This window comes from Alosa sapidissima, chromosome 12 (assembly GCF_018492685.1).
Source record: "Alosa sapidissima isolate fAloSap1 chromosome 12, fAloSap1.pri, whole genome shotgun sequence".
Classification (NCBI taxonomy): domain Eukaryota; kingdom Metazoa; phylum Chordata; class Actinopteri; order Clupeiformes; family Clupeidae; genus Alosa; species Alosa sapidissima.
In genome coordinates, this window is record NC_055968.1 from 34,787,322 (window position 1) to 34,799,600 (window position 12,279).

The window sequence follows — 12,279 nt, forward strand, 5'->3', positions numbered from 1 at the left end:
ACATCAGTATAACACACACACATCAACGTAACACACACATCAGCGTAACACACACATCAGTATAACACACACATCAGTACAACACACACATCAGTATAACACACATATCAGCATAACACACACATCAGCGTAACACACACATGAGTGTAACACACACACATCAGCATAACACACACATCAGTATAACACACACACATCAACGTAACACACACATCAGCGTAACACACACATCAGTATAACACACACATCAGCATAACACACACACACATCAGCGTAACACACACACCAGTATAACACACACATCAGCATAACACACAAACACATCAGCGTAACACACGCATAACAAACACATCAGTATAACACACACATCAGCATAACACACAAACACATCAGCGTAACACACGCATAACAAACACATCAGTATACTGTAACACACACATCAGTATAACACACACACATCAGCGTAACACACACGTCAGCATAACACACACACATCAGTATAACACAAGCATCTCAACAAGAGTTGTACTTAAAACATGTTGGGATATGGGAAGACTTTCATCACAATTTGACAGGGACAATGCATTAGATTGTAGATACGGATTGTAGATACGGATGCCCTAATACCACCTCTTGGCCAAATGGCCCTTAAAATGATAAAGAACAAAAGATCTGGCGATTAAAAATATATACCTGCGGTCAGTCGACTAGCCAGCAACAGCCATTTGGAATAACCCATGAAGTACATGAAGTTGCCTGCGAAAAGAAAGCCACCATTTCAGACTACCGGCACGGACATAATTCAGCTTGGAACAGTCACTGCTAGCCTTTAGAGAAGTATGTTCACACATCAAATTGATCCCTGAAGTTCATTCATTCATTCAATCATCCAGCATTGTATAGACTGAATTAAAAACTGAAAAAAGTACTAAAAGGAAAAACATACAAACAAAAAATAGAACATGCAAACAGGTGGGTAGTTTCCTGACTTTCATCAAATAGTCTTTAAATGTTTTTTTCTAAACATTTCCGATATTGAGGTGTAATGAGTCAATGAGTCGTTCAAAGGTCCTTTTGAAGTCCTCACTGTACAGTGGTGTCTAAATAGCATTTCTAGGTCAACACAGCTATGCTATTATTACTTATTCATGTTTTTGACACCCTATTAAGCCATCTATCTACCTATCTATTACAGTACATTACATTATCATTACTTTGTACTGTCTGTGTTCAAGTTACAAATATATGATAAAACAATAATATCAACTAATAATGGCACCAGTGTAAGAAAAGGGATGATGACTTTTTGAAGTCTTGCAAAAATGAGTCCTTTGATCTAACAACAGCTCAATCCATATGCAGTGAAGCACGCAACGGTCATCTGTGTCAAAGTGAACACAGGAACAACAAATTAGGGCACTCTATGCAGCACCTGCATGAATAAGTACAAACCTTTTACGTAAAGGGGATAGTTTCACACTCTCCATGAATAGCTGTGTTTTCTGATCTAAAATAATGAAGTTTGTTTGACCCCTTTTTGTCAGTTGTTTCAGTAGCGACTCCTCCTAACAATGTATGTGCTAATCAAGTTTGGATAGCTGTGTGTGTTGTATGACGGCTCCTCCTGCTTTGCCTTCCTATTCTACTATTGATGGATGCCACTTGGCTATCTTGTTTGGCAGGTTTTGGCAAAATGGCAGAATAAGAACATTTGATGAAACAGGTGTTCAAATGGAACTCTCCCAACTTTGTGGGGTTGTGTCAAAAGATACTTTTATCACACTCATACAAGTGTTCTATTACTTCTCTAGCACAAGTGGACTGTCAAACGGTTAGCTGTGTAAACTTTTTCGAAACTGTTAACGGAGTAAAAATTGTGTGTGGGGAGGGGTGTGTGGGGAGGGGTGTGTGTGTGTGTGGGGGGGGGGGGGGGTTGTGTGGGGAGGGTTGTGTGTGTGGGGGGGAGGGTTGTGTGGGGACAGGGTTGTGTGGAGAGGGGTGTGTGTGTGTGTGGGGGAGGGTTGTGTGTGGGGGGGGGGGGGTGTGGGGAGGGTTTGTGTCTGGAGTCAGTAGCCTGCTGAGTACAATGTTGCATCGGGATAAATGAGACGGATGGTATGTGAAGTCTATCTGCCCAGGGTCAGCCAAGGTTCTAACAAAAGAGTTACAGTTTGTCCCATCCACTGCTGCGTCCATCTGCCACACACAGGCCATCACAGTCACATATGGCCACCGTGAAATAAACTGGCAATAATCTTTCCTTCCTAACTTTCCTGATGAACATTTTTACAACCATTATTTTATATCTTCTATATTTTATGATATATGAACTGTTTTGGCACATGAAGGGATGTGCATTTATATGTCTCTACATCTTCAGTGATATCAATGAAATTACAGTAGCAGGCATTAGTAAAGTTAGTTTAGCCAAGCTTTGCTTTATACTGTATGTTAAGTCTTTAAAAGCATTTTTAAGACTGATATACCAAAACACCTACCAACAATCTCAAAGAGGTTGGCAATGAGAATGATCTTCTTGGTGGTGCGCGTGCGGTCGGACCACAGGCCAAAGAGCGGTCCGGAGAGAAGGCCGCTGAGGCTGAAGGCGGACAGGCCGAGACCCAGGAAGTAGGGAGCTGCGCCCAGAGTCTGCAGGTACCTCCATATGGTGGGCAAGATCACCGCTGCAGTGGGGCAGAAAGGGAAGCCAAGGGTCAGCCGTTACTCGATCTAATTTGTGCTTCAGGGGGTAGAACGGTCCAATTAGTACTCATCACAATAGTCTACACAGGGAGATGAGGACCATTCTAAATAAACTACTTGTGACTGACTGCATACCTCAGCACAACAATGAATGGACTCGTCAACACTGACTCACTGTCTCTGACTGACAGACTCACTACAGCCACTGAACTAAGTCAGAAATGCCCTTCTTCACTATACACATCCCAGGGTTGCCCTAAGTAAGACCAGGATTTAAACACGGAGGTCTGAAGATGACGATGACAGTTTTAAGAGACTAATGTAAAGGCAAATGTTAGCCACCGTCTTTTTTAATTTCCCAAAGCCATGGTAAAACCAAGTAGGCTACATGGGAGTAGCTTGCAATGCCTGTATGACCCACTCACAGACTCAGGAGGCAAACATTACCCAACACTAAGTAAGTTAACACAACTTAAAGCAATACTAAATTCCAATCCTTTGTGAATAGGGTATTTTTTTTTATTTAGCCATAAGCATACGCAGTTATTTCACTGTCATCCTGGACATCCTACATTAGGCTACATCAGACAGCAGGCCCATGGCCTGGCAATAGCGTTTGACTACCTGCCTGAGGTTCCTGAGTGACACTCAGTTTATTAGTGATCTCACTAACAACATTGTCCTTGACAGAAATAACGTCTCAAGAGACAATACAGCCAATTTAGTTTTTAGTCTTGTTTGTAGGATAAAACGTAAGACCTTACCGTATTCAATTCCACTGAAAAGGAAGATTAATCCTATTGTAAAATATGTGAGTTTCTTCTTTCGTCGATAGTCCATCTTGTTATTATCTGCAAGTATTCCAAATAAGTGTTTGTGTTATTTTCATGTATAGTCAACGACAGTTTCGGAAAATAATCGCCATTTCAGCGGTGCTTCTTTTGGAAACAGGATGGACGGACAACATAACTTAATCCGAGGGACATTGCGTCCAATTAGTGCCAGGCAGAGGTCTCCAGCAGGGGGCGTAGTCTCACACGTTAACCATGGGCACAACACAATGAATGAAGATAGACAAATCTATGGAATATCCTCACGTTGGACAACATTAAATTATTGTTTCTGCATCCTATTCTCGAAGCCGACGGACAGACATCAGGCTTTGATTTAAAGGCCACTGTGCTATAGCCCAGCCTACCTGAGAGACGAAAAACAAAACCTCCCGCTGCGTTGTTTTTAAAAATGTATCATCCCATCCTTTTCTGGTTAAACCCCATCATGTCGCGGTAGCCATCTGAAAACTGCAGACCGAAAACCAAGTCATTGGTCGAAACTGCCTGTGTGTCGACTGTCCACTCGGCGACTTTGCCAGAGGTAGGCGCGTTGCTATCACCAGAGAATGTCTGTAGACGGGCTCTGCTATCACTCAAATCCAAATCCCGTAGCTTACACCAGTGGATCACTTCCGGTGTTCACGTTCCTTAGTTGGGCTGAGATTTCAGTTTACATAGCCTAATGAAAGGTTCTCATGGAAAATAATTTTCTCCATCGTTAACTATTCCGATAAGTGGGAGGAAATATCTGATGACCAGCGCGTCCTGTGACTCTTATTACAGTCTCATCATTCGACCGTGCGCCGCACGCACTGTCACATTCCCCTGCTCAGTTAATTCAATTCTGTCTGCTGACATGCTTCTAACTTTTGCTGGGCAACCAAATACAGGGCATAGTAAAAACACAGAAGACAGTAGCCTAATGTTATGTAAATGGTAGCACTTTTCCCATTTGTAAAACTGTAGTGAGCTTTCAAATGCAAAAAAAGATCAGTAATGCCATAGTCTACTAATTAGACCTTTAGATCACACTGAGTAGGCTAGCCTAATTAATGCCCGTGGTCAAAGCAAGTGGAAAGCAATTGCTTTTGTCAAGTAGCCTACGTTGAGTTCTTTTTCATTACAGTGCATGAAAATGCACTGTTCTGTTATCCGAAGTCTTCTTCTTCTTCTTTTTCTTATTACAGTGAAAAAGTGTTTCTGAGCATGTGTAGATATAACATAAATGAAATCTGTGAAATGAACAATAAAAAAATCAGTTTGTATCTTTACATGAAAATGTATTGTTTGAAATTAATCTGCATTTGTTCAAATTACAATAAAATTGTGTGTTTTTTCATTTAGATACATTATTAAGTTATCCCAGTCGATCTTCTCAAGTACAAACACTCAACAAACAAAAAGCTTGTTTCATTTACGCTGTTTCGTACTCCCGCCAACTGGCACGCATCTGTTGAAAAGAGCAGAAGACCACCGCATTTCCAGAGGCTGGGTTTATGATTGAGTCCACTGAACGTTAAGGTAAGAATAAAGTTTGCCAAGTATCGATACCTGGTTATATTTATTTTACTGTCTATGGTTAGATTAGCTTCCATCTTCAAGTTAAACTACAAGACTCTAGAACAGTAGAACTAGTCGAGTCTTTTGGTTTAATTTGAAAATGAATGTTAACGTTAGCAAGTGACCTTACTCAACTAGTGGACTTAGCCTAGCACTAGAAGCTACTAGTCGTGTGTGACGTTAAAGCAAAACCCTCGCCTTGTGTGCCTTGTGTACAAATGTATTTGTGTAAATACTCGAGGCAAACGTTAGGTTACAAGGATATTGACAAAGGCTGCACTTAAGATTGACGATGGTTTAGTTTTCTGGTCAAACGACTTCTTGAATTAGCCGAATTAGAACTACATTAGATACATTTGCTGCCGCTAGGGTGCGTCTGGATTTCTACGCTATTCTTAAATGGGCTCGCTACGAATGGGCACAGCCAACAGTGATAAACTTGAGTGATTAAGGGACCGTAAAACTACAACCAACTGCCCGTGGCGAACCCATTCAAAAAGCCATTTGAACCGAAAACTAAACCATGGTCAATCTTAAAAGTGCAGCCTTTGTCATCAATATCCTTTTAACTTAACGAAGGTTTGCCGTTTTTACATAATTTAAAATAAATCCAAGGTACGTAATCATACCTGGGAATAGGTAACATTTACAGTTTTTTTCTGAATGCTTAAACACATTTTTTGTAACTATGGCTTTTTTTGCAAAACTCTACACACAAATGGCAAAACCACTCACTGAGTTCGCAAAACTAAAAGCACAAACACTGCTTTGCACTCAGTTTGCAATTTTGTAACACACACTTTGCACAACTGTAGGCACAATGGCTATTATTTACACTATTTTGCCAACTCTCTGGCACACTTTCTCATGTGAAAACTGTTTTAGATAATTAGTTCACTTTGCAATCAGCCTAAGCACTATAAATAAGCCACAGGTAATGTACAATGGGTACGATGGAGTGAGCAGGAAGAGTGAGAAGAGAAAAAAACAGACAAAAAAACAGTCATGTGGGGATATTGTCATGTAAGGCCTGGATACGTCATTCCAGAATATATTTTTCCCGGTGCCTTGGACTAGGACATTGCATGTGATGTAGACAGAATTTTGAGAGAGACGACCCGATGTAGACTGATTTGTTTTGTCTCAGTGAAATGCTATTTTGTGTTTTGACTTGGAAAAACACACTTGTGTTTGTTTTGATGTGTAATAAACACTAATACTTGAAGTTGGGATCCCTGTATGTTTACAGAACTATGACAAAAGTATGACCTCAAACTGACATAGTCTACCTTGTGCACAGAGAAAGCAAAAGCCAGATGTGTTTTTTATTCATACCATCAGTGTGTTGTTGGCACATTGTGTGCTTACTATTGTGATGACTTGTGTTTACTGTTAGATACGAAAACACCATTTTTACGAAGGTGTGAAGAGTTAAGCAAGGTGTGTTAGCTTTTGCAAGAGAACTACAATGTTTTGCTGATTGGGTGAGAGGTTTTGCCATTTGTGTGTAGAGTTTTGCAAAAAAAGCCATAGTTACAAAAAATGTGCTTAAGCAATCAGAAAAAACTGTAATATACACCGAGTATATCATGTCAAAACTATCAAATGTTTTAGAACTTTCTCGAAGTTGAGTAAGATAAGGAAAGGCCAAAAATGTACATGTAAGACTTAAGTCTATGAGAGGCAAGGTCTTTCTGTAACCAGTTCTGCAACCAGCAGACTGATTTATTCAGTGTGGTCTTTGGATTAATTTGTCCATGTCTTTGTTCTGTTTCTCTTGCCCATGTGTGTCTGTCTCATTATGTTTCTACATCTCCATGTCTTGTCTACATCTCTTGGTCTCTCAAATCGAGAAGGAATTCTGCAGGATCACACTGAAGCTATTGCAGTCCACATTCCTGGGCAAGTTGGAGCAACACACACTCAAGCTGTTGCCTGTACAGGAGGAAGGGTGGAGCCGTTGGGAAGAAACTTGATGAGACCCTTGACATGTTAAATGAGGCATGTATTTACAACAGTGTGGTAGTAATTAGTTGTATGTAGTAGCTTTCTGATGTCTGTAATCTCATATTTTATGTTAATCTCATATTTCTCGTATTAATTAGTAATCTCATTCCATATTTTTGTAGGACGACACAATTGAGTCGCGAAGAGAAGTTGTGATCAGAGGACTGGTGAATACACTGGAGAGTTAATGAAGGACTACCAGGTAAAGAAGATATTACTATGCATGAAGGACACAAAGTATAATCAAGAATAAAAAAAAACACAAAGTTCAGGACTTTTTTCCATTGTGGTGCTGATAATATTTTAGTATTTAATTATTAAAACTGCTGTAGTGAAACATGGGAAATCCTCACAGATATCTAGTGACATGTACACGAATATCCTACTGTAGGGTTTGTTGATAACACTGATGTATAACCATTTGTATAATTATGTAGTTAACAGAACCAAATATATGATACTCTTTATACTGTATAAAGCTGCATTGCTTAATTACTCCAACAAATTGAATTAAAATGGCCTTAAATGGCATTTGATTGAACTCTGTGATACCTGTAGACACCCTTGTTAAGCTACAATACTACTCAAAAGCACCACATAACAATCTGATCATCTGTTTGGAGAGGGGAACAAAGAGTTATGCATCCTTCACATTACTATACAATAAATAAGTGTTATTGTATTTCACAGGTTATTAATGACGACGATGCTGCGACCATCCAAGAAGCTATTACTACATTTGCCCTCGGCATCTTTGTTGTCAGCAAAGCCGGGGATGGTCTCCCCAAGCAAGCTGGAATAGCCATCGAGGGACCTTTTTGGTATCCCAGATGTGGCACATGCTTGCACCTATCTGATGGGCCTTATCTATGCCTTGGAACTGAGGTACCCTAATAAACTGAAATACACGTTTGAGGTCTTTCAGAAGATCTTCCTAGAGCTAGAGGATGCAAACCAAAAACTGTCCTCCAAAGTCCATGATCTCAAGGTCTGTTTGCAAGCTTAAAATCTATACAGATGGTGTATACAGTAGAATGTATTTTGATTTGTTTTTTTGTCTTTTGTCAAATAAATGTATTTATTTGAGCTAAATGACTTCCAAGTCTTGTTTTGGGTTAAGATGCATAATTATATCTGAGATTGTTTGACTCATGTGGGTTGCTAAGTTTCCAGTGTTGGGCTGCAACCAATTAATTAATCTGTCGATAGTCTTGATAAATTGATTTGTGGATTCGTCCATACAATGTAAGGAAATGGTGAAAAATCGATCACTCTTTCCCAAAGCCCAAGCTGCAACCTAAAATGTCTTGTTTTGTCCTGATCACCAGTTCTCAATTTAAAACATTCACATCAGAGAATCTGGGATTCTTCTTCTTAAAAAAAATGACTCAAAGAAAATTCTAATTACTGACCAATTATTTAGTTGTTAGCAACTAATTGACCAATCAACTAATCGTTGCAGCTCCTGTCTTTTTATCAGTATGGTCTACACTTGGCTCCACGGCAGCATATCTTGACATGTGATAAGAGGATTGTCTTTTCAAACACATAGATGACACATATTTAAGTTTTTAAGTAGACCAAACATGATACAAAATATTGTGCCTGATCTACTTAAAAAAGGTAAGGCAACTTTTTGCATCAGATGATTATGTATATAATGCAAGGCTAGTATTTGTATAGGCTACTTAATTTCTTGAATGTAAGACATGAGTTTTGGAAGTAAAGTCTACTTAACTTTGCAAGTAAAGTCAACTTAGTTTAATTAAGTAGAATTTACTTATAAAATAAGGTTCAGTCATTTACAAAACTAAGTTGACTTTACTTGAAAGATTAAGTTGAATTTACTTGATAAATTAATATTGACTTTACTTACAAAACTCATTTCTTACACACAAGAAATTAAGTAGCCTATACAAAGGCCAGCCTTGCTTTAACTACATATTAATCTGATGCAAAAAGTTGCCTTACCTTTTTTAAGTAGATCAGGCTCAATATTTTTATCAGTGTGCATGAAAATGCACTGTTCTGTTATCCGAAGTCTTCTTCTTCTTATTATTATTTGTCAGACACCAAACAGGACGAGGACCACAAAAGCGTCACGTTCAAAAGTTTATTTAAGGGTTGGGGGTTTCAGGGGTTCCGGGGGGGGGTACAGGAGTTCCAAGAGTCTGCGTGTGTGTTCCCCCAGTAGCCGAACAGCGATGGCAGGAGCTGGATGATCCGGGAAGTCCTGGGGGAAACACACACACAACAGCAATTGAAACGAAGCAGCAGTACAGTCAAGGACTAGGCGGTATTCGTAGAAGAGGGACGGAAGGCAGGTCAAGATTACCGGGGCTGGAGAACACAGAAGTAGTCGAGCGGGTCTAGGATCACAGGCAAAGAGTCAGAGGCGTTTTCCTAAAACAGGCAGGTAACTGGTGCTGGTTGCAGACGATCTGACAAGTGTGGACTGAAAAGCAAGGCTTTATATAGAGGGCATGATGAGTGGTGAATGCAGTGCAGCTGGTAGGTAACGAGGGTGAGGCAGAGCAGAGCAGGAACAGGTGGAGGTCATCAGACTTCAATCAGCGTGTGTTACCAGGCAGATAGAGAGCTCATGACAGAACCCCCCCCCTAAGGGACGGCCCCAGAAGTCCCCAAGAGTGACACCACGTCGGGAGGGCGGAGGGGAGCCGGTGGAGGGCTAGAATTCCTCCGAGTGGTCCGAGTGAACATCCTCATCCTCGGAGGGAGCTGGAGGGTCGTGGACAGAAGACGGGACAGGTACCGAGACAGGGTCAGGCACAGGACAGGAAGCCGGGCGGGCAGGACGGTTAGGGACCCCTCTGGGGCGGCCCCTACGGATTGCAGGTTGATCAGGATGCAGACGGTGGAAGTCAGCGATGAGTGTCCGGTCCACAATCCGACTGGCTGGCACCCAGGTTCTCTCCTCAGGTCCATAGCCCTCCCAGTCGACGAGATACTGGAGGCCCCTACCTCGCCGTCTGGACCGAAGCAGGCGTCGAACGGTGTACACCAGCCCACCGTCAACGAGGCGAGGAGGAGGAGGAGGAAGCGGCACGGGGACCAGCGGGCTTTCATGCGTCGGCTTGACTTTCGAAACATGGAAAGTAGGGTGCACCCTCATGGAGGTTGGCAACTGGAGCCGGACTGCGGTTGGGCTGATGACCCTCTGGATAGGGAACGGGCCGAGGAATCGAGGTGCCAGTTTACGCGATTCCACCCGCAGTGGGAGATCCTTGGCTGACAGCCACACCTTCTGGCCAACACGGTAGGCGGGTGCCGGCGATCTTCGGCGGTTAGCCCCAGTGGCATAGCTGACAGCTGACTTGAGTAGCGTGGCACGAGCTTGTGACCAGGTACGACGGCAACGGCGGGCATAGGCGAGGGCAGACGGGCAGGACACATCTCCTTCCTGGCTGGGGAACAGGGGGGGCTGGTAGCCATACACACACTGGAAAGGTGACATACCAGTGGCAGAGCAGGTGAGGGAGTTGTGAGCATACTCTATCCACATCAGTTGTTGTGCCCAAGCCTGGGGTTTGCGAGAAACCATGCACCGCAGCGCCTTCTCCAGCTCCTGGTTTGCCCGCTCGGATTGACCATTGGACTGGGGGTGGAACCCAGAGGTGAGACTCACTGTGGCCCCTAGAAGACGGCAGAACTCCTTCCAGAATGTAGAGGTGAATTGCGGGCCTCGGTCAGAGACAACATCCCTGGGCAGCCCGTGTAGACGGAAGACATGATCAAGAACAGCCTGGGCAGTCTCTCTGGCAGATGGCAGTTTAGGGAGGGGAATGAAGTGTGCCATCTTGCTGAACCGGTCAACCACAGTGAGAATGACCGTCATCCCACCTGATGGTGGGAGGCCAGTTACAAAGTCCAAGGAGACGTGGGACCAGGGTCGTGTGGGCACAGGCAAGGGCTGGAGTAAACCAGCGGGGGGCCGAGTGGAGGACTTGTTCTGATTGCAGGTGGGGCAGGCACGGACGAATTCTCGGACATCCCTTCTCAAAGAAGACCACCAGAAGCGCTGGGCAAGGAGATGGCAGGTGCGGGCGGAGCCCGGGTGGCAGGCAAGGCGGGAGTTGTGTCCCCACTGTATGACCCGGGACCTCAAATTCTCTGGGACGAAGAGACGACCGTCTGGGCATGCACTGGGACTGGGATGGTCACGGAGGGCCTCTTGAATTTCCTCCTCGATATCCCAGGTCAGGGCAGCTACGACGCAGGGATCGGGCAGAATTGATGCAGGTTCCTGGGAAGGGGCGTCATCCTTATGAAACTGACGGGAGAGAGCGTCCGGCTTGGTGTTCCGAGAACCTGGGCGGTATGACAGGGTGAAGTTGAATCTGGTGAAAAACAAGGCCCAGCGGGACTGTCTGGGGTTAAGACGTTTGGCATTGCGGATGTATTCGAGGTTTTTGTGATCGGTCCAGACCAGGAACGGAACTGTGGACCCCTCCAGCCAGTGACGCCACTCCTCCAGGGCAAGCTTGACAGCCAACAGCTCACGGTTTCCAACATCATAATTGCGCTCTGCAGGTGAAAGCCGGCGAGAGAAAAATGCACAGGGGTGCAACTTGTTGTCCTCCTCTGCCCGTTGAGAGAGTATGGCCCCGACTCCCACGTCTGAGGCATCCACCTCGACAACGAACTGCCGGTCTGAATCCGGCATCTGGAGGATGGGGGCAGTGGTGAACCGGGCCTTGAGGGTATGAAAGGCTGTGTTGGCCTCTGGGGTCCAGAAAAAGGGGTGTTTGATGCTGGTCAGAGCTGTGAGGGGAGCGGCGACGGAGCTGTAGTTCCGGATGAATTTCCGGTAGAAATTGGCAAAACCGAGGAATTGCTGCAACTTCTTCCTATTCCCCGGAACTGGCCAGGAGGTAACTGCCGAGACCTTTGCGGGGTCCATCTGGATATTGCCTTCAGCGACGATGTATCCCAGGAATGACAGTCTGAGCATGGAACTCGCATTTCTCCGCTTTGACATAGAGCGAGTTCTCCAGGAGCCGTCGAAGAACCAGCTGGACATGACGGGTGTGTTCGGACAGAGTTCTGGAGAAAATTAAGATATCGTCCAGGTACACGAAGACGAATTTATTCAGCATGTCCCGCAGCACATCATTCACCAGCGCCTGGAATACCGCTGGGGCGTTGGTGAGGCCAA

General features: G+C 43.8%; 1 protein-coding gene and 1 long non-coding RNA gene across 5 annotated transcripts in view; one reads left to right on the forward strand and one right to left on the reverse strand.

Annotated features, from left to right (window-relative positions):
- Positions 1 to 12,279, reverse strand: part of LOC121677850 (major facilitator superfamily domain-containing protein 8-like) — a 57,596-nt gene that overhangs the window by 28,749 nt on the left and 16,568 nt on the right. The window contains exons 1-4 of one of the 4 annotated variants that reach the window (XM_042056910.1): positions 3,902 to 4,696; positions 3,468 to 3,554; positions 2,499 to 2,684; positions 694 to 756 (exon numbers count right to left, since the gene is read on the reverse strand). In XM_042056910.1, the coding sequence (XP_041912844.1) occupies positions 694 to 756; positions 2,499 to 2,684; positions 3,468 to 3,543 (325 nt within the window). In that variant the 5' untranslated portion in view covers positions 3,544 to 3,554; positions 3,902 to 4,696. Of the gene's footprint in view, positions 1 to 693; positions 757 to 2,498; positions 2,685 to 3,467; positions 3,555 to 3,901; positions 4,697 to 12,279 lie in introns of those variants that run through there. The other 3 variants (XM_042056908.1, XM_042056911.1, XM_042056909.1) reach the window with 3 other exon arrangements.
- Positions 4,833 to 8,149, forward strand: LOC121677854. Its single transcript, XR_006021101.1, has 3 exons — positions 4,833 to 5,057; positions 6,953 to 7,305; positions 7,794 to 8,149. It is a non-coding gene; the product is annotated as an uncharacterized LOC121677854 (long non-coding RNA).